The 22,125-nt window shown below is 38.0% G+C and overlaps 1 protein-coding gene across 1 annotated transcript in view; it reads left to right on the top strand.

Moving 5' to 3' along the window:
* Positions 1-1,219: 1,219 nt before the first annotated feature.
* Rras2 (RAS related 2) overlaps positions 1,220-22,125 on the top strand; it is an 81,325-nt gene continuing 60,419 nt past the window's right edge. The window contains exon 1 of the mRNA XM_076844224.1: positions 1,220-1,630. Coding sequence (XP_076700339.1) covers positions 1,523-1,630 — 108 coding nt within the window. The 5' untranslated portion in view covers positions 1,220-1,522. The remainder of the gene's footprint in view (positions 1,631-22,125) is intronic.

The following is a 22,125-nucleotide window of genomic DNA, read 5'->3' as shown; positions in this document are numbered from 1 at the left end:
AATTCATTTGTTTCTTATTAAAATCCCCATGAAGGAGGTAGTCTTACTGTCCTGATTTTAAAGAGGTACAGAGGTTAAGTTCCCTCCAACACACCATTAATGAAAGAGAGAGGATTTGATTCAGTCTGGCTCCAGAACCCATGGTCTTAATCATTAATCTGCACTGCCCTACATAGAGCTGTGATTACTGTTACATTTTGTTAAAATGACATACACACAGATATTCACTTTTCATTCACAATCACTAGCATGTAAACTCACAGAACACGTTTAAAATCGTATGACACAATTCTTTCCTCCTCAGCTCTGTGGTGGCCTGTGTGATTTCCTTTCCCTGGAATGCCTTTCTTCCAATTATTCTTCTGTCTATATTATTTATTCCAGGTCTTTTCAGAAGGCTTCCATGACTACTCAACACCAGTGTGAGTGCTTTTCCATTTGGTACACATGGTGTTTATGTAGTTGCAACTTTTGTCTTATGCATTATAATCTTACTGTTTTGACTGTGTCCTCCATTGGACTCTAAGTTTCCTGAGCTCAGAGACACATATGTGTGCATGAAAGGATCTCTAGCACTGAGCATGGTGCCTGGTAGGTAGTCTCATGTCACTAAGTACAAACTAATCTTTTGAACTCACACTCATCATATGCAATTACACAAAAACATAGCCAGTAAGACACTGTACTGATACACACAAAACCCGTCATTTTCATTCTTGTCCATGCAAACTCAATCACTATGATTTATTCCCCATGCTCAGTCATTGTCACATTCCTTACATGCTGTCACCACCACTAGTCCATCACACACTCAATTACCGTGACAATTCTAATCCACAATCACTGCCACATACTGTTTTTTACACAAGTATAGTCACCATCTGCACTCGTAAAGCAGAATATTTACTCTCCTTCAAGTTGAGTTAATATGACAACAGTTCTATTTTTCACATTCGCTGTCACATGTTGTGTTTTTCATCCACACAATCCCTGACATATACAATTATGGTCACACACCGTCTTACAGTCTTTCTCCCACTGCCGCTTAACACTCTGCCATACTCAACGCCTGCATTCACCGGCCAGGGCTGAAGCGGCACGTCTGTGGGGTCGACTGGGGAATCTCAGCCCAGACGGGCGCGGCCGCGCCCCGCCCCCTCATGCATATGCAGCACCTCGGCCCGGCAGCCCGGCCCCCAGACGGCCATTTGTAGCGGCGCTGGAGGCTGCGTTCCGCAGGCGCTGCGGAGAAGCGTAGAGGAGCGAGTCCTCGGCCGCTGCAGCCCCTGACCCCTGCGCTCTGTCGGCTTCTCCGCGCCTCGGGCGGCACCAAGTCAGCCCCGGGGCTTGCGCTGCCGCGCCGAGAGTCCTTCCTGGCAGCTCCGGGCGCTCGGGACCCCCGCCCGGCCGCTCGCCCGCAGCCCGCCGTCCGCACACGTCCCCGAAGCCGGGCCTAGGGCGGGCGGCGGCGGCTCGGCGCGGCGCAGCGCGGCGCGGCCGGGCTGGGCTCCGCGGCGTCCCCATGGCCGCGGCCGGCTGGCGAGACGGCTCCGGCCAGGAGAAGTACCGGCTCGTGGTGGTCGGCGGGGGCGGCGTGGGCAAGTCGGCGCTCACCATCCAGTTCATCCAGGTGCCTGGAGCGGGCCTACGGGGGCACCGGGGCGGCGGCGGGCGGGGGCTTGCGATACCTGTGGCGGGGCGGCCGCTGCGACCCCGCCCCGGAGGCACCGCGCGGGTCGGGGGTGGGCGGGCTGCGGGCGCCGGGCCGGCTCTGCGCTCCTACCCTGCGGCCGCGGCGCCGCGCCCCTGCCTGCCCGGCGCCCGGCGCGGCGTCCTGAGAATCGGGCTTCTCAGGAATGTGGCCGGGAGGGCGGAGCTGGCAGGGTGGGAAGCGCCGTTCCACCTTATCGCTTCGACTGAGGCCGGAGACCCACGGGAGCGGCAGCGCCTCGGAGCCGGGCTTCCTGCCCTGAGGGCCCCGGCGTTGGGCGCGTTCGGGAGCCCGAGCCCCGCGCGCTGCTTCTCAGCCGCACGCCGTCGCCTCCGGCGCCGTCGGTGCGAGCGCGGTGGCCACTTGGTCGCGGCTCTGCGCGGTTCGAGCCGGAGCTGCCCGCTTCAAGCGGTGTGTTTTTCTTTGTGTGTGTTTGCGCTTTCCTCACAAGTAATCTCTTAGGTAATATGTCCGGGTGGGAGTGTTTGTAATGCCCCAGGGAAATGGTGGCTTCGAGGAAGTTAAAAATGTGCCTTGATAGGGGTGAGACCGTTTCCTAGGAATTCCTGGTGCCTTCCTGCTTCTCGCCTTGCCAAGGTGAAGTTTGGCTTGAGCTAGGCTAGGAGATGTGGGAGTCGTGCGTTCCCTATTCTAACCACTCGCTCCCCCACCCCCACCCCGCGCTGGAGGAGGAAAAGTCGGGTTGTGTTTTTTTTTTTTTTTTTTTTTAAAAGGGAGGGGAGGTGGAATTCTTCATTCTTAGAAATTGCTTTTGGTGAGAGGTTTGAGTAATCTTTTTAGAGATTTTTTTAAAAAAGAAAACCCAGATATCTTCTCTCTGCTTTTGTCAACCTAAAAGGTGTGGCATATGCTGCCAGAGAACGAAGGTACCCTGCTCTACCAGGTAACAAAGATATTTTTTACTGTGCCAAGAGTACTGATGACAAAATATTTTTTCTGATTCTTGTTCCACCCATTTGTCGTTAATTGGGTTAAATAGCTATTTCATTAAAACCTATAATATTTGTAGTGACATTAAAATGCCAAGTACGGTAACATAAATGTATCACTTTTGTCATTGAATAAATGAACGGTAATTACTGCTATAATATCCCATGGAATTAAAAATCGCTGCTAAAACCTTTGTGTCCAGAAAGATATGTAATGAGCCTTTACAGCATGCTCATTAGTGAGTTTAAAAAAAATCACACTGAGTAAGAGGTGAGATTGGTCTGAGTTTAGCAGACAAAATCAGGGATGCTGTCACGTCGCTATTTCCCCAGGGCCAAGAGAGACTTTTAAGTAACTGATAGCAAAGCAAAATAATTTATACAACCCTTTTCCTTCATGACTAGATTGATGGTTGGTGTTGGAGGGAGTCCAGAAATGGGAGGGCAATCTGGGTTCCAGTATCAGTGACTAATGTTAGTTAAAATTTAAACCCAAACATTTAAATTTGTTTGAGGAAGGGATCATCTGAAAGTAATTGGATCTATAAGTTATTTATTTAAACAAGATATTGGAACTTTTGGTTTTGGAAATAGTATTAGAAACCATTAAGATGATGGTAATTGTTATCTTCCTAATGATTTTGTAGAATTCATTTGTTAAAGAAATACTTCCTTTATGAGTAGTATAGTATCTGAATGTGGTAGATGATATCAGATAAAGATATGCATGAAAAAGACCTATATATAATACACACACACACACACACACATTCAACATTATTATATAAAGTATGGACTTTTTGTCATACACACATGAGCTTGTATCTTTTGCCTTGTTGTTTTGCAGGCTGTGAGAACACTGCCAAATATTAGCTTCTCTGAGCCTCAATTTTCTTGTCAGTAAAATAGGTTTGATTACACATTCTGTATAACTTCTAAATTATAAGAAAGATCTTAATTTTCTACCTAGCATGTAGTATGTGCTTTGTTAATGGTAGGCATTTTTATAAGTGTATTTTCAGTTCTGAAACATTCTTAAATTCAAAGGGAATTCAGATTTGGAAAAGCCAATTTGGGGAGAATTAATGAAACACTGTGTGTGGGTCTAGGAGTGTAGCTTAGTGGTAGTGCTAACCTAGCATGTTAAAGACCCTGATTCTATCCCCAGCACCCCAAAAGGGGAAAAAATGCACTGTGTAGTTTAGTAGGAAGACTGGAAATGTTATACGGGAGTATGAGGATGACGATGTGTTAGCATGGAGAGAGGAGGCAGATGGGGATGGTGGGAGTGAAATAGGACCATATAGGCTATGAAGTTTAGGCTTTCTGGAGAAGAGAATAGAGACCTAACTATGCCATTTGGTCCATGGGTAATCTCAGACAAGTTACTTAACTTCTTAGTACCTCACCTTTCCTCTTTTGTAAACTGGGGAAATACAATGTACAACATCCAGTTGTGAAAATTAAAATGAGTTAACATGCCAAGGCTTAGAACAATGTCTAGTTCATAGTAAGACTACATATGTTGATGTTTTTATTATTGTTATTATTATTTTGGCTATTGGGGATTGAACCCAGGGATACTCTACCATTGAGCTACATCTCTAGCTCTTTTTATTTTGTGTTTTGAAACAGGATCACGCTAAATTGCCAAGGCTGACCACAAATTTGCAATCACTTGCCATCCTTTCACTTAACCTCCTGAGTTGCTGGCTGGGATTGAAGGGGTGTGCCATTGAGCCTGGCATTAAATTATTCTTAGATTATGTAATTGAAGTGTTTATCGTCTATATTAACAGAGCTGCTATTTATTGTCTGACACTGGGGAGTTAAAATTCATTCTATTATAATTAGTAGAAACTGGAGGGAGAAGAGAGAGCAGAAGAATAATCATTTTAAACAAGGAAGTTCTCTTTGTAAATCAGTTATAGATAGATTAGGGTGGCACAAATTGGTCTTTTTTTTTTTTTTAAATTTTAGGTTTTTTTTTTTTTTTTTTTTTTTTTTTGGTATTGGGAATTGAACTCAGGGGCACTGAACCATTGAGCCACATCCCCAGCCCTATTTTGTATTTTATTTAGAGATAGGGTCTCACTGAGTTGCTTAGCGCCTCCCTAAATTGCTGAGGCTGGTTTGAACTCGAGAGCCTCCTGTCTCAGTCTCCCTCCCGGATTACAGGCATGCGCCACCGTGCCATTTATTTAATTTTAGTTTTGAGAAAAGGCCTTACCAAGTTTCCCAGGCTGGCCTCAAGTTTGTGATCCTCTTGAGTAGCTGGAATTATAGGCATGGGTCACTGTGCTGGTTTCTATATATTTTTTAAAGCCTTTGGAAATATTACATTGTTTTTATATGTTTCAATATATGTTTTCTATTCTGTTATTTATTTATTGTAGTGCAGGCAATCAAACCCAGTAGCTCCTACACCACTGTGCTACATCGCCCACCTTCTATTTGGAAATGGCATTTGGAAATGGCAAATTTAAAAACAACTTCTCTTGTAACTCCCCCTCTCCTTTTTTATTTTTGTATTTTTTTTAGTTGTAGTTGGACACAATACCTTTTATTTATTTATTTATATGTGGTGCTGAGGATTGAACCCAGCACTGCACATGTGCTAGGCGAGCACTCTACTGCCAAACCACAAACCCAGCCCCTCTTGTAGCGCTTTCTTTGACCTTAGATTTAGTTGTTGTCTTTGGTGTATATGAAGAGCTGTAAAATTAGGAAATCAAAATAATAAATTGAAATGCGTTTTCCAACCTCCTTCCCCTGGGGGGAGGGCTTTTGAACACAGGGTGCTCTGTCACTGAGCTACATCCCCAACTCTTTTTAGTTTGAAACAGGGTCTTGCTAAATTGCTGTGGCTGGACTTGAATTTGGAATCCTTCTGCTTCAGCCTCCCAAATTGCTGGGATTACAGGCATGTACCATTGTGCCTGGCTGCCTTTTCTGCTTTAAAAATGAATGCAACAGCTGGGTGAGGTTGCACATACTTGTAATACCAGTGATGCTGAGGATGGCAGATTGCTCAAGGTCAGCCTCAACAACTTAGTGAGACCCAGACCCTAAGCAATTTAAGGAGACCCTGTCTTAGAATAAAAAGGACTGGGGATGTAGGTCAGTGGTTAAGTGCTCCTGGGTTCAATCCCTAACCCCCTCTCCCCCCCAAAAAAAACAAAACAAACAACAACAAAAAAAACCCATAGTGTATGTGATAAAGTGTAAAGTATTGTTATTAAGAGTTACGTGAACTTCCTGTTTCTGATGTTTATAGGTTCTTTTGAAAAACATTTTTAAGTTCTCTTGATAATAGAATATCTAAATGATGAGTAAATTCCAGTTAGAACATAATTTTGACATTGTACAGAGTGGAAGGGAGAGATAGTTTGATATTGGGGTCTTTTTTTTTTTTTTTTCTTCCCAGTACTGGAAATTTAACCCAGGGGTGCTTTACCATTGAGCTAAGCTACATCCCTAGTCCTTTTAGTTAATTTTGAGATAAAGTCTTGCTAAATTGTTGACCCTGATGTTAGACTTTCGATCCTCCTAACCCAGCCTCCCAAGTCATTTGGATCACAGATATGTATTACCACATATTTGAATTCTTAGACTCCCTAACCAGATCACTCTGGTAGTCTCTCAGACTCCCTTAAATTCTTCATGACTTCAATTCTCCATAAAATATTGGTTTGGTTGAACAGATCTCTGCATCTTTGAAATTCTTACTGTGGTCAAGATTCTTAGGTTCTCTTAACCTCAGTTCCCCATTTGAAAAGGCAGAATAAACAGTACCCATAGGATTTTTGGAGTAAATAAAATAAATGCTTGCAAATCATTTAGTACAGTGCCATCTACTGAGTAAGTAACTGATGATTGTTATCTGGTTTTCTTTGCTATTCTTACTTCTATATCTTGATGTTCTTCCAAAACAAAATTTGTAATTTTTCATTTTTCCTTAACTCATAATCTAGTCTATTAAGTTTTGACTACCCTTCCCACCCCAAACCCATATACCTCCTCCTTCTCATTTCTGTCTTGTATTTAGGTGATGAATATTGATTTAATTTTGAGTTGTGAAACTTTTTTTTTTGTGTGTGGGGAATTAATTTTAAGAAATGATGGGACTGGGATGTAGCTCAGTGGTAGAACATGTACTAATTATTAGCATGTGCCAGGTCCCCCTGGGGTTAAATTACTAGGACAAAAAAAAAAAAAAAATGAACTAATCATTGGATTTTGAATTAGTGCTTCTGAAAATTTGGAGAAGAGAATATTACATGTTTTAAAGTTAGATGTTCTCAGTTTCTTGTGTTTTTTTTTCTCCTCCCCTATATTGGGGATTGAATTGGGGGTGCTCTACCACTGAGCTATATCTACAGCTCTTTTATTTTATTTTGAGATAGGGTTTTTCTAAATTACTCAGGTTGGCCTTGAATTTGGGCTCCTCCTGCCTCAGCCTCCTGAGGATCTGGGATTACAGGTGTATGCCACTGTCCCCAGCTCCAGTTTCTATTTTTTTAGCATCCAAACTTTTTATTGAGCAGTTTGTTATGTTTGAACTCTGTAGCCTCCTGAGGATCTGGGATTACAGGTGTATGCCACTGTCCCCAGCTCCAGTTTCTATTTTTTTAGCATCCAAACTTTTTATTGAGCAGTTTGTTATGTTTGAACTCTGTAGGGGTTAGCTAATTTCTCACATCTTGAATTTTAGTCAGTCTTAAAACCTGTTAGTCTTGACTTGATTCAAACATTACTATTTACCTAGAGTTTATCTTTTGCAGAGTATTGTTTTTTTTTTTTTTTTTTTCCCCCTTGGGAGCAGAGATCCTGGAGAGATTTCAGGACTCCCTTATTTGTGTTAATAGTTACTTGATTCATGTGTCAAGGTTGTGAGTTTAAATTCCTGAATTGTCATTCCATTTCTATGTCTTTTTATTTTATTTTTAATTTTTAACACTTCTCAATTAGCACTATATATATTTTTTCTCATCAGTATTTTAAAAAATATCTTTATTTTTGTTTATTTATTTTTATGTGTTGCTGAGGATCAAACCCAGTACCTCACACACGTGAGGCAAGTGCTCAACCACTGAACCACAGTCCCGGCCTCTACTTCTTTTTTCAAAGTTTACCTTTCTTTAAAAAATTTTTTTTAAAGTTTATTCAGTTTTACGTGGTACTAAGGATTGAACCCAGTGTCTCACACAGTGCTAGGCAAGTGCTCTGCCAATGAGTTCCAGCTTCCCATTTCTACGTCTTGAAGACACTTTTTCAATTAGAAAATACTTCTGTATTTTATTTAGAGACAGGGTCTCACTGAGTTGCTTAGCACCTTGCTTTTGCTGAGCCTGGCTTTGAACTCTCCATCCTCCTGCCTTAGCCTCCAGATATACTGTTAATTTTTATCTGTGAATTTGAAACTCATGACTTATTTTTTGCAAGTTTTTTTTAACATTTTTTGAAAGTAATTTACAAATGAAATGTTAGCATTGAAAAGATACTCTCCCAGTGGTAGTAATATTAGAGATTTATTTGTTTTGATAACAGTTGAAATGGCCCTGCAGACTATGCAGGGATATACATTCTAGGCACTCAGGGAAGAACATTTTCTTACAGAGGTTGACTGCTTTTGTCAGAGAAAGCAGAAAGGAAATTTTAAGTTGAATCTCTTGATTTTAAACTGTGTGTGTGTGTGCGCGCGCGCGCGCATGTGTTTGCACAGGCATGCAATTTCAGTGATTTGGGAGGCTGAGGCAGGAGGATCACAAGTTCTATGCCAGCCTTCTGCAATTTGGTGAGACCTTGTCTCAAAATAAAAAATGTAGCTTGTGGTAGTGCATCTCTGGGTTCAGTACCCAGTATGTGTCAAGGGAGTACTGGAATTATGAATGTTAAGTGTTAAAATAATATCTGATGATCCTTTTGTAAAAAAGTTAACCTACATTTCTCAAATGCCAGCATTTTACTATATTTGCTTTATGCTTCCAATCTAAACACATTAAAAAAAACCCATTGGCTTGTAAGTTGACATGTTCCCCGCCTCCATCCTTAAAGACCTCTGTTGTTATTTTCTAAGAACAAGGACATTTGCTTACAATAAACACCATACAGTAAACCGAAACCAGAAGTTAACATTAATATATTACTATTACCTAATTTGTGGATTTTGTTTTTTGGATTTTGCCAATTGTCCCAATAATGGCCTTTATAAGAAGATTATATGATGCATTTTATATCCATTTCTTCTTTAATTTGGAAGAGTTTTTTAGTTTCTTAGAGTACAAATTAGGGCTGGGGTTGTGGCTCAGCGGTAGAGCGCTCCCTAGCACGTGAGAGGCCTGGGTTCGATCCTCAGCACCACATAAAAATCAATAAATAAAGATATTGAGTCCAACTACAACTAAAAAAAAAAGAGTACAAATTAGTTATTTGTAGAGTCTCCTTAATTTTTATTGACTACTGTTTCTTTGTGATTAAGTTCAGGTTATGTGTTTTGGGGGGGCAAGAATAACAAATGCTGTGTTCTCAGTGCATTACATTAGGAGACATGAGGTAATATTTATATTAACCTTTTGGCTCAACAATCCCAAATCTAGTATTTTACCCTCAAGATATATTTCCAACAGTGTGAAAACAATAGGCACAAGGTTGTGGCATTGTTTGTACTTGCAAAAATTAGAAGCAACCTACTAGGTAGGGGGAGTTGAATAACATGATATATTCACCCACTGGAGCATTATTCAGCTGTAATAAAGAATGAGAAAGGTCTTGAAGTATGGAGTGCTTTCTAAGGTACATAGTTCAGTGAAAAAACTAAAGTGGGAAATGATTAAACAGGAGGCTTTAATAAATACTGTAGAAAAGAAGAGGAAATAAGAAAATACATATGTATTTGTTTATGGGGACAAAACTAAAACAAGAAGAATACATGAGTGATTGATGATAAAATTGGTTACCTGGAGAGAGTGAGTAGGAATGAGGTGGAAGAAGAAATGGGAACAGTGATCCTTTTGACTTTTGGAACCATGTTAATGTTTTACATACTGTATATAAATAGCAAACATAGCAATAGAGTCAGGTGATGAAGGAAATAAGTGTTATGTGAAATACAAACAAATGATCTGAACCTTATTTAGATAACTTCTGAACCCAGTATTTGTACTATGTCCTCAGGATAAAGACAAAAAGAACTTGAAGCAAAGGTTGAACTGTAGTTGATAGTTGGTTTTTTTTTTTTTTTTTTTTTGGTTACAGAGGCATGAGTTTGCAATTGTGTGTATTTTTCTGTACTGAGATTAGCAAATAAGTAAACATATTTTGAAAAATGGGAGCAGGTTCTCACTGTTGGAGGAAAGGAGCTATAAACGTGGAAAGGGTGAATGTGACAATGAACTCTGTTGTTTGACTGAAATTGGAGATATTGGTTTAACCTTTTAAAAGTATGTAGATACAGAAATACAGTACAGGTATGTGGATGCACATGCACACATGTATACATTTTTCTTTTCATTTTTTTTTTTAGTTGTAGATGAGCACAATATCTTCATTTTTATTTGTTTATTTTTACATGGTGCTGGGGATGGAACCCAGGGCCTCAAACATGCAAGGCAAGCACTCCACCACTGAGCCACAATCCCAGCCCCCTGTATACATTTTTCTTCCATTTCCATTCACAGGGCCCAGAAACAGTGACACCTTGTTAGAATTGAGACCAACTAGCACCAGATCTTGGTTTCTAAATACCATTCTCTAATAGAAGGAACTTTTAGAGAAATGTCTGATTCTACGGTTGTGGTAGGAAGAAATACAAGATGAGCCTGTAGTATCTTGTATTTTCGAGGGTCTTGTAATACAAGACACTACAGGCTCATCTTGTATTTCCAGAAAGTAAGGAATTAAAAAAAAAAAAAAATGGAGATGATGGGGACTATCATTGACTTACTAGGGGACAATTTAATAATTGAAATGAGATAATTGATAATTGACTCCATGATGATAAATGATTGAGAAGTTCTTGATGTAGAATTCAGTCTAATAAATAAACATTCAGGATACAGTGGAAACTTTTGATGATCTCTCTCTCTTTTTTTTCCCCCATTTTCTTACTGGGGTTTTTGAATTGGGAGTGCTTAATCATTGAGCCATATCCCCAGCCCCACTAGGCAGTCTAATCTTATGGGATTACAGTTGTATATACATCTGTTGTTGACAGAACGTAACTACTTGGTTATGCTAATGAGATGTAGAGTTTTTAATCACCTTATCTGGGTATTGAATGAATTTATGCTTCAAGGAATCAAGTTGAGGCATCAAGTTGGGCTTACTTCCTCTCTGTTTAAAGAGAAAAATTTTTTTTCCACTTGCAATTTTTTATTTTTAAATTTGTTCTAATTAGTTATATATAACAGCAGAATGCATTTCAATTCATTGTACACAAATGGAGTACAACTTTTCATTTCTCTGATTGTACATGATGTGGAATTGCACCATATGTGCAGTCATACATGTATCTAGGGTATAAAGAGAAAACCTTCTAATTTTGTAGCCAGATATTTTGAAAGGGAACTATTGATAAAAATAGGTTAGGACAGTATACATTTTGGCCATGGACTCTTTTTTTTTTAATATTTATTTCTTAGTTTTAGGTGGACACAATATCTTTATTTTATATTTATGTAGTGCTGAGGATCAAACTCAGTGCCTCATGCATGCTAGGTGAGCACTCCACCACTGGGCCACAACCCCAGCCCTTGGCCATGAACTGTTAATGTTAGCAAAACAACTCTCTCCTTTTATATCAAGTGTCTTTTGCTATGTAGATGTATTTTATTTTTTTTTTCTGTGTTCTTTTTTTCTACTGGGATTTAATCTTAAAATTATTCATTTTCTCTTCTTTCTTCTTCCTCTTCTTCCCCTCCACCTCCCAGGGATTCAACCCAGGGGCGCTTTAACACTGAACCATATCCCCAACCCCTTTATATATATATAAATTTTTTTTTTTTTTTTTTTTTTTTTTTTTGAGACAGAGTCTCACTGAGTTGCTTAAGGCCTCCCTAAGTTGCTGAGGTTGGCTTTGAACTTGTGATCCTCCTGCCTCCCCCTCCTGAGCTGCTGAGATTATAGACATGTGCCACCATGCCCAGCTAGTGTCCTTATTTAAAACAACCAAATGTGAGCTGGGTGTGGTGGAACACCCCTGTAACCTCAGGTAGTCTGGAAGCTGAGGCAGTAGAATCACAAGTTCTGGGCCAGTCTCTGCAACTTGATGAGACCCTGTCTTAAAATAATCAAGAATGTAACTTAGTGTGAGTGTTTGCTAGCATGTTTGAGGCCCAGAGTTCCTCAGGTTTCTGTTCTGCAGAAATAACTTTTCTGTTTGTATGCTTGTAGCATTCACTTATCATTGGAAATGGGAACATTTATCAGGATATGACTAGAAGTTTTTCTCTGTTCACAAGTTTCCCCAGGGAAAGGATGAAACACTTAAGGTCTGGGAAGATTTTCATTTTTTGTATTTTTTTCTCAATTATCTCTTAAATATATACTATTTGTGCTTTGGTTCTCTGAAAAAATATTTTTTTTTTTTTTTGCTATGTAGAGGTATATCCTCAGTCTTCTACAATATTCATATCATGTTGTTCTAAGTTAATCAATGAAAAGAATAAGCTACTATTCATTCTAGGAAAATTTGTTAAAATTTAAATCTGTTAAATCTCAGTTTTAATGCCCTTGGCTGAGAAGTCAAGATATTAAGACTTATATTAAACAATGGTAATGTTTTCTTATCTTTTCTTAAGGCCACAAAACTTGTATTTTTCTGAATCTTAATATTATAAAACAAAGAGTAGGGGTTTTTCATTGTGCAAAGAATGTGTATTTGTTCATGAAGTTGATTTTGGTGTTGGAAGTAAAGAACTGGTCATCCTCGGGATTGCTTTAAGCTACTGAGATTTCCATTCTATTCTGTTGTAGAAGGGCAGATGGATACTGGGAAGTTTCAGATTTTTGGACAGTATCAGTAGGATTTCAACAAATGAGAAATTCTTTTAAATCCTCTAAAACATTCAGCCTATTCTGAGCTGTTGGCTGAGAGGTATTATTTTAGAGCATTGTTGAAAGGGATGCTTTTTAAAAAAAAAAAACTGTTGGAGATCAGACTTAGGGCCTGGCACATGCTAGGCAAGTGCTGTACTAGTGAGGTACATTTCAGCCCAGTTTTTAAATCCTTTACATCTTAGCTTTCTGCACTGAGGCAAGTGGAAGAGATGGAGGAGACAGAGGTTTATGTGCGTGCATGCTTACACATCTCTAAAATGTGAATCACACCACAGGTTTTCTTGCTGTAGATATAGAAAATGGAACGGCCTAGAAACAAAAGAGATCCTTTAGAGAGTTTGTGTTTAGTATGTGTTTGTGGATGTAACTTGAAGTATGCTTATATTGCATTGAATATTATAATAGTTACCTTTTTCATGATTTTATCTATAAACTTTGCTGTTGCTTTCCTCCTTATTTTCTAAAATGGAATTAATTGCCATATATTTCTCATTATAGTACTTTTAGGGAACTATATACTATAATTTATAATTTTAAAGATATTTTAAAGGAATTCTAGTGTTTTCCAAATGTGTTACTATCACCCTGTAATCTATGATGTAATTTTTTTTTTTTTTTTTTTTTTTTTTTTTTTTTTTTTTAGTGTTAGGGACTGAACTTAGGGGCAATTTACCAGTGAGGTACATCCCCAGACCTTTTTTATTTTTTATTTTGAGACAGGCCCTTGCTAAGTTGCTTTGGTTGAGGCTGGCCTCGAACTTGGGGTCCTTCTGCCTCAGTCTCCTGAGTCGCTGGAATTTTAGATATGTGCCACTGTGCTTTGCCTGAAATCTGAAGTGTAACTAATGACCTTTGGAAAGGTATTGCATGGCTGATTTTGTATTGTTTACTTGGAAATCAGATCTTGCACTTTTTGCTTATTCCTAGAATAATTTGTAATTTCAGTTTGGATATCACCTTAGTTTTTAAATAATTTAATTTTTTATTGGTGCATTATAATTACACATAGTAGTTGAATTCATTGTGCCGTATTGAGTAATTTAAATTTGGAAAAAGGTTGAGTGGTTCCTTCTCAAGGCTTTGGGAATACTAGACAAGTTTATACAACTGAGCTATGGCCTCAGTCCTGTGTAAAATTTTATTTAGAGATAGAGTCTCACTGAATTGTGGAGGTTGGTCCAGAATTTCATCCTTCTGCCTTCCATCTCCCAAGTAGCTGGAATTATAGATGCCTGTGCCACCTCACCTGTTTGACTGTGTCCTTTTAATTATAGATTTCTTGCTTCATTGGGTTAAAGTAAAAGAAAATGTAAAATCTCTGTTTTAGAACATTAAGAATTTTTTTCGCCACAGGGGGTGGCACATACCTCTAATCCCCACTACTTGCTCTGTGTTCAATTCTTAGTCCTGCTGGGGTAAGTGTGGAGGTGTGGAGGACAAAAAAAAAAAAAAAATACTAGATGTAGTGTCACATGCTACAGCTGTTCCCTAGCAACTTGGGAGACTGAGGAAGAAGGATCACAGGTTCAAAGCCAGGCTCAGCAATTTAGAAAGGCCTTAAGCAATTTAGTGAGACCCTGCCTCTAAATAAATAAATAAATAGGGTGGGGGCTGGGGATGTGGCTCAGTGGTTAAGCACCCTGTGTTCAGGTAGAAGGATCACAGGTTCAAAGCCAGCCGCAGCAATTTAGAAAGGCCTTAAGCAATTTAGTGAGACCCTGCCTCTAAACAAACAAACAAACAAATAAATAAATAGAGTGGGGACTGAGGATGTGGCTCAGTGGTTAAGCACCCTGTGTTCAGTCCCTGATACTCTCCCCCATCACCACCAAAAAGAAAAAGAAATTTACAATTGTTTTTTGTAGCCATTCCTAGAATATAAGTGGAGAATATTTGTAGCATATGAGGTACAAAGTTTTACACAAATATATTAAAATGGAACTTGTCAATAATATTATAAATTTTTTATATCCTTTTTATGCCTGTTTAATCTGTGAGGCTCTGAAGTAGTTTTATTAAATCTTTTGTGAAGACCTAATTTTTCCATGCATTTCTGATTTTGCTTTTCTTTGATGGTATATTATTTATTATATAAAAGTTAGAATGATTAAATCTTTCTTTTATCATTAAGTAGTATCATTCTTGTGTATTTCACCCTGTATTTCATCCTATAATATTTATATTGCCATTCTTGGTTTTTGTGTTTGTATGCATTTGCTTGACTTTAATTGTATTTAACATTTTTTTTCAACTTTTTTTTTTTTTTTTTTTTGTACCAGGGATTGAACCCAGAGGGGCTTACCAGGGACATTCCCAGCCCTTAGAGATGGGGTTTCTCTGAGTTGCTTAGGGCCTCGCTAAATTCTTTTTTCACTTTCGTAAATAGTATATAATGTTTAAAAATCAAATCTGAGATTCTCTGTTAGTGGAGGAATTCAGTAATTTGTGAAATCTGTGTAAATTGTTTTTATTCTTTTTTTTTGTACTTTACATTCTTTATTTTTAACCTTTAACCATTGTTTATACAGACTTGAGCAAGTTTGTTTATATCATTTTATTTCCCTTGTATTGAGGGTATAAAAGTGGAAGTTATTTCAAAAGTAGAGGTTATTTCTAAGGAACTTATTTCTTGTGATTGCTTTTGTTAGTCCTAAGTTGCCTAATGAAATAAAACAATACAGCTTCCGTGTTTTTGTTTTTAAAAATTCTAGACATGGAAAAATTTATATTGTTTGTCTAAGAAACAGCAACCTGTGAGTCAAATTTGGGTCTTGATTCAACTGCTGTATGACTGTGTGGCCATGGACAAGTCAATTCACTTTTCTGTATTCAGTTTCTTCATTTTTCAAATGGAAGGTTTGAAGTAGGGAGAGATTCTGTGTCTGACCTTGGCCATATTTAAAACTCTGTAAACACAAGGATGTAAACAAGTATTTTAGTAGGACTTTGTATCTTTTGTGTGTGTGTGTGTGTGTGTGTGTATGGTTGGGGATTGAACCCAGGGGCTTACAAATGATAGGCAGTGCTTTGCCACTGCAGTTAATGCCCATTCTGTTTACATTTTATTTTGAAACAGGATCTCAGTAAAATGCCCAGGCTGGCCTGGAACTTCAGCCTGTCTCAGCCTACTGAGCAGCTGGGATTATAGGTGTTAAGGGTCTCTGTGCCCAACCTAAGTCTTTGTATCTTTAGATTGCTTGGCCTGAATGTATGCGTCTTCGTTGCATTTGTTTGTACACTTTGTTCTTCCTTTTAGATTTTGAGAATCATAGATCAGGAATACATTTGTAACATAGAACTAAGTGCATAGGAAAATATTTGTTGCTGTTTATTAATTGCTAATATTGGGCCTTAAATAGGAAATAGAAAATAACTAGGGAAAAGATATTAGGAAAGATGAGTAATATCTGTTATAGGATAGCTTCATAGCAACCTGTTAATGAAGAGAGCAAAGAACTGGTTTTCATTTTTAAATTTCAGAGCATCTCTGAAATGAGAAGATCAATATAGCAGATGCACATTTGAATCTTGAGTTTTAGAAGTTTTAGCAATTGATCCATAAGCATTCAGTTTTATCCAAAAAAAGTCTTTGGACATAGTAGTCATCATTAATTTCTTTCTGGAAGTTCTGACTCAGGAAATGTGAAACAAACTTGAGGGTAATGTCTTAAGGAGTCACTACTTTTGTCTTATTTCCTGGTGGGTTTTCTCCTAATGCCTTGTTTTTGGTTAAATGATGACACGTGGTTGAGATTATAACAGTCAGCAATTTGTTAGCTGAAAGAGAAAGAATACTAACCATCAAGTCAAACTGCAAAGGAAGATTTGTGATAGTAATATAATTTAAGTTTCAGAAATAATGTGGAAAAATAATGTGGAAAACAATGTGGACTATTAAATTTGTAATTTTGTCCTTATTGCTTCTGAATTTAAGATGCATCTACTAAATAAGGTAGGGAGTTTGCCTTAGGTGTGTATGTGTATGTGTATGCACAAGCTCACATAGCCTTATACCCTCTCTTATGGGAACTGAATATAGGGTTATAGGCATGTATTTCAAAATGCATTTAAAGTTATAGTGTGCATTGTGAGTTTTTAAAATAAAAACATGGAGATAAAAATGTAAAACAAAGGTGTATGTAAGTTTGTGATAATTTAATAACAAGTTGTAGATGTTTAAGTAGGTATAATGGTAAAGCTTACTCAAGCACTGCATTAATTCTTATTTTCACGTCTGCATGGAGCCAACCCAGGGAGCTCTACCACTGAGCTACATCCACAGTCCTTTTTGTTTCTTAATTTGGGACCGGGTGTCACCAAGTTGTCCAGCTTACCTTAAACTCTTGATTGTTGTGCCTAAAGTCTCCCCAGTAGCTGGCATTACAGGTGTGCACCACCATGCCTGACTAATGTTAAAAAATTTCTTATAACCACTGCACTATTTTATGGTGTTAAAAGTTCTTTTCATGTAGTTTAATGTTAAGAATGCCAGTCAGAATGGTGATGTTATTTTTGTTTTTGTAAGTTCCTTGCCATTATGAAATCTTATTTATTTTATTTTTTTGTGAGCTAGGGTATAACTATGTTACCCAGGCTGGTCTCATAACCGGCTTGGTACTGATTATGTAGCTCAGTTGGTAGAGTACTTGCCTAGCATGCACATGGCCCTGGGTTCAAACCCCAGCACCACAAAATAAAACATCAAACACCCGGGCTCAAGTGATCCTCCTGTATCAGCCTCCCAAGTAGCTGGGACTATAGTGTGCCATGGTTTATGATCATTATTTTAGTAGGTCTGAAAATATTATGGAAATCTTGTCTTCTGTTAAAATGTTAGATTGTGATTCTCAGTTTTTAATTTTACATTTAGAGTTACAGAATTTTTTTTTTTTTTTTTAATTTCCTATATCATTGCAGATTAGCTGAGTGTGGTGTAAACCTGTAATCCCAGTGATTTGGGATTCTGAGGCAGGGGGATTGTAACTTGGAGGTCAGCCTCAGCCACATAACAGGATCTTCAGCAACTTAGAAAGACACTGTCTCAAAATAAAAAAGAAAAGGACTGGGAATGTAGCTCAGTGGGAAAGCACCCATGGGGTCAGTCCCCAGTACCAAATAAATAAATAAACAAATAAAATCATTGTGAATTACACATATAATTTAGATTTCTTTGTAGTAGTTTCAGGAAGAAGCCATTGACTGAGCCGATTAATCAAATGAAGTTGTCTGACATGGGTTACTTTAGTTTGTGGTTTTAGCTGAGCAGTACATGGTGCACAGCTGTTGCTCCAGCAGCTTTGTTCCAGCTGTCCTGCTTGCCTGTCAGAAAATACCCTGCATTCCTTTTTTTTTTTTTTTTTTTAAACAGAACTTCTTATAATGTTCTATACTTTCTTACTTAAATGAATCTTAGTAATTACTTTAATAACTTTTCTTCACTTTTCTGTCTATGAGTAGTTACTTAGAATGATGCCACAATGGATTATGTATAACAGATTTAATAAGCCTGGTCTATTTATGTATTTTTTTAAATTGTGAGTTAATGTGGTTGTGAAAATTTACGTAAGACAAGTGATTGATATTGAAAAAGGCACCAAACTTGAGAGACAGCTCCAAAACAAGTAGCTGGTATCTGGAAAATGAAACTGGCATATCACCCCACATCCTGTAGTGGGGATTGAACCAAGGGGTGCTTTACCACTGAGCTACATTCCCAGCCCTTTTTATTTTTATTTATTTATTTTTATTTTGAGGCAGGGTCTCACTAAGTTACCTAGGGCCTTGCTAAGATGTTGAAGCTGGCTTTGAACTTAGGATCCTCCTGCCTTAGCTTCCCATGTAGTTTTTTATTTTTAGACAGGGTCTCACTAAGTTGCCCAGGCTAGACTTCAACTTATTATCTTCTGCCTCAGCCTCCAGAGTAATTGGGATTATAGGGTGTATACCATAGTACTGAATTTACTATCACTACTATTACTACTACTACTACTACTACTACTATTACTACTGGTCCTGGGGATCAAACCCAGGGTACTTACCACTCACCTACATCCCCAGTCCTTTTTATTTTTCATTTTAATATGTTCTTGCTAAATTGCTGAGGCTGGCCTTAAATTTGAAATCCTCCTGCCTCAGCCTCCTGAGTTGCTGAGATTATCTTGCTAGGATTACTGTACCCAACTCCTGTTTAGTATTTATTATTTTTTTAAATTCAATTTTATTTTTGAAGCCAGGGATTGAACCCAGGGGTGCTTAACCACTGAGCCGCATCCCCAGCCCTTTTCATATATTTTTTCGAGATAGGTCTTGCTAAGTAGCTTAGGCCCTTGATAAGTTGCTGAGACTAGCTTTGTACTTTGGATTTTCCTGCCTCAGCCTCCTGAGCTGCTGGGATTACATGCATGTACCACCATGCCTGGCTGTTTATTATCTTTTAAAAAATGATTTACATATAGTTTTTTTGTGAGTTTTATGAAATTTCTGTCATAATTTTTTTTTTTTTTTTTTGGTACTGGAGATTGAACTCTGGGACACTTAACCACTGAGCCACATTCCTACTCCTTTTTTTGTATTTTATTTAGAGATGGGGTCTCACTGAATTGCCTAGGGCCCTGCTAAATTTTGAGGCTGGCTTTGAACTCAAAATCCTCCTGCTTCTGCTTCTTGAGCTGCTGGGATTACAGGTGTTCTCCACTGCACCTGGCTTCATAAGTTAAGTAGTGAGAATCTGGGCCTGGGGATGTAGCTCAGTGGTAGAGTGCTTTCCTAGCATATACAAGATCCCTAGTTTTGAGGGGGAAAAAAAATTCTGTGAGAATCTTGATTCATTGTTTAATTTAGAATAATGTGTTTAGTTGAAATTACTTACATCATTATAAGTAGAGTGTATCAAGTGCTGTTGTATGATTGTTAATAAAGGTTGGATAATGTTAGTGTTCAAAATGTTTTGGATTGTGTTTTATATTTTGGATTTTCAGATTAGGATTATTTAGTCAGTAAAGTCTATGCAGACAATTCCAGAACCTAGAAAGATTTGAAATCTGAAATGCTCTGGTTCCAAGTGTCTTAGATAAGAGATACTAAATCTGTACTTTAAAGTTTTGTTGTAAAAGCTCAGAGGCCAAGAGTGGTGATGTATGTCTGTAATCCAGCTGTTTGGGAGGCTGAGACAGGAGGATCTCAAGTTTGAGACCAGCCTGTGAAATTTAGGGAGACCCTTTCTCAAAACAAAAAAATGGGTGGGGCTTTAATTCAGTAAGAAAGCACTCACCTGGCATGCTGGATGAATCTGAGTTTAGTCCCTAGCCCCTCCCCTATAAAAAAAAACCTTTGGTTTATGTAATAATTTAATGAGTTATAAAAATTATTTGGATTATATTTAGCATTTTGAAGCATTTTTTCCTTAAGAATTTTTATAATAACTGACATTTAATTCTTACTAGGTTTTACATTTATGTAATACCCGTCCCCATGGATTGAACACATGGATGGCCTACTGTTGAGCTACAGAGCTATATTCCTGCATCTCCAGCCCCCCCTTTTGAGGCAGGATCTTGTTAGATTGCCGAGGCTGGCCTCAAACTTGTAAATCCTCCTTCTTCTCTCTCCTGAGTAACTGGAATACAAGTGTATGCCATTGTGCCCAACAATTCTTTGCTTTTCAAAGAACTTTTACACAAATTCTTTCATATTATACAAGTTATTACTGGTTTCATTTTATGCCAGTTGTTTATGATTGGAAGGCAGCAATGACATTGGACATTGGACATTGTTATGGTCATTGTTGTGTCCATGAGGAAGTGAGGGTTGGGAAGAGTGGATCTGCCTTAAGACCTGTAGCAAGTAAACAGTGAAGCTGGCATTTAAACTGGTTTTCTTAACTTTTAAATATGGTGCCTGCCTGCCTTCCCTCCCTCCCTCCATCCTCCTATCCTTGCTTCCTTCCTTTGGGGGGAAAATGATTGTAGAGGGCTATACAAGAATCTTTAATAATTAGTAGGGAGGTGGGTATGCGTATTTTTCATATTTTATCTTGATAACATATTCCGAGGTCTTGTATAGTTAGCTAAGAACAGAGAATGTGCTCTTTACTCTTTTCATTTGATTTTATTTTTTGGTACTGGGAATTGAACCCAAGAATGCTTCACTATTGAGCTATACTCCTAGTCCTTTTTATTTTATTTTTTTATTTTGAAGCAGGACTCACCAAGTTGTTGAGGGTCTCACTAAGTTGCTGAGGCTATTCTTGAATTTGAGATCCTCCTTTTCCTCGTGAGTGGCATGTTCTATTGTGTTGAGCTAGAGAACGTATTCTGAATTGACTTAAATATGTAGTCATATGGAAACTTAGCTGTTCATTTGGTGTTAAAGGTGTCATGACTTGGTTGACAAGTGTCTTTTGGGAGTTTCCTTTAGGGTGGGAAATGTTTTTTCTCCTTGTCCTACTCAAACAACAAATAAAACTTGTGTACAAGTCTTATTACAGTAAAAAGTTCATATTTGAGTTTGTCGGGTGTGTGTGTGTGTGTGTGTGTGTGTGTGTGTTTACTGGGATTGAACACAGAGCCTTGCACATACTAGGCAAATGCTGTGCCACTAAACTGCATCCCCAGTAAAACAGTTTTATGTAAATGTATGTATAAGGGTGTGTGCTGTGATTTGCTTTTAAAATTACTAAACTTGGTTTCTGAAGATTTTTCCAAAGCTCTGTATCTGATTTCATCTTAATGGTTATAGGAACTGGTGATTAATTTTGCCTTATATTTCCTATATGAAGAAGTGATGCCTTTGATTTTTCTCAGAACAAAATTGTTAACATTGTTGATGTACAAAATGAAAGATTACACAATGTAGTTTTAGGTAAGTGTGAATAAAGATTAAAAGAAAATCTTAAGTATCTTATACTAAACTCTGTGCTATGGCTTTTTGGCTCATGAAATTGACCATTTATAAAATGGATAACTTTTGGATGAAAAACATTATCATTGAGGGTTGAAAATTTTTTGGAGGGGAGTAGGATTATTTATTTTAAAATATGCTACTCCCCTTTTGGTGGCCTTGTGAATGAAAGGAGTCTTTTTTTCCAGGTGCCGGTATCATGATATTAGAAAAAATGCTATTGGAAGTTGTTCTTTTAAAGGCTTTGCCTTTATAATAATAATAATAATAATAATAATAATAATAATAATAATATAATAGAAGAAGAAAACCAAAAACAAAAAATTAAAAAATATAGACTGTCTTTATTTGGGAATGTCTGCCTTTTTGGACAAGTGGGATGAGAGGGAGAAAGGAATTCTGTGTTTTTCTAACAAGGATGTGAAAGTAGGTACAGATTTAATTTATTTTATCCAAAATGCTTGGGACCAGAAGTGTTTCAGTTTTTGGAACATTTGCATAGACTTT

This window comes from Callospermophilus lateralis, chromosome 2 (genome assembly GCF_048772815.1).
Source record: "Callospermophilus lateralis isolate mCalLat2 chromosome 2, mCalLat2.hap1, whole genome shotgun sequence".
In the NCBI taxonomy this organism is placed as follows: Eukaryota; Metazoa; Chordata; class Mammalia; order Rodentia; family Sciuridae; genus Callospermophilus; species Callospermophilus lateralis.
This window is presented reverse-complemented; position numbering and strand designations above follow the sequence as displayed.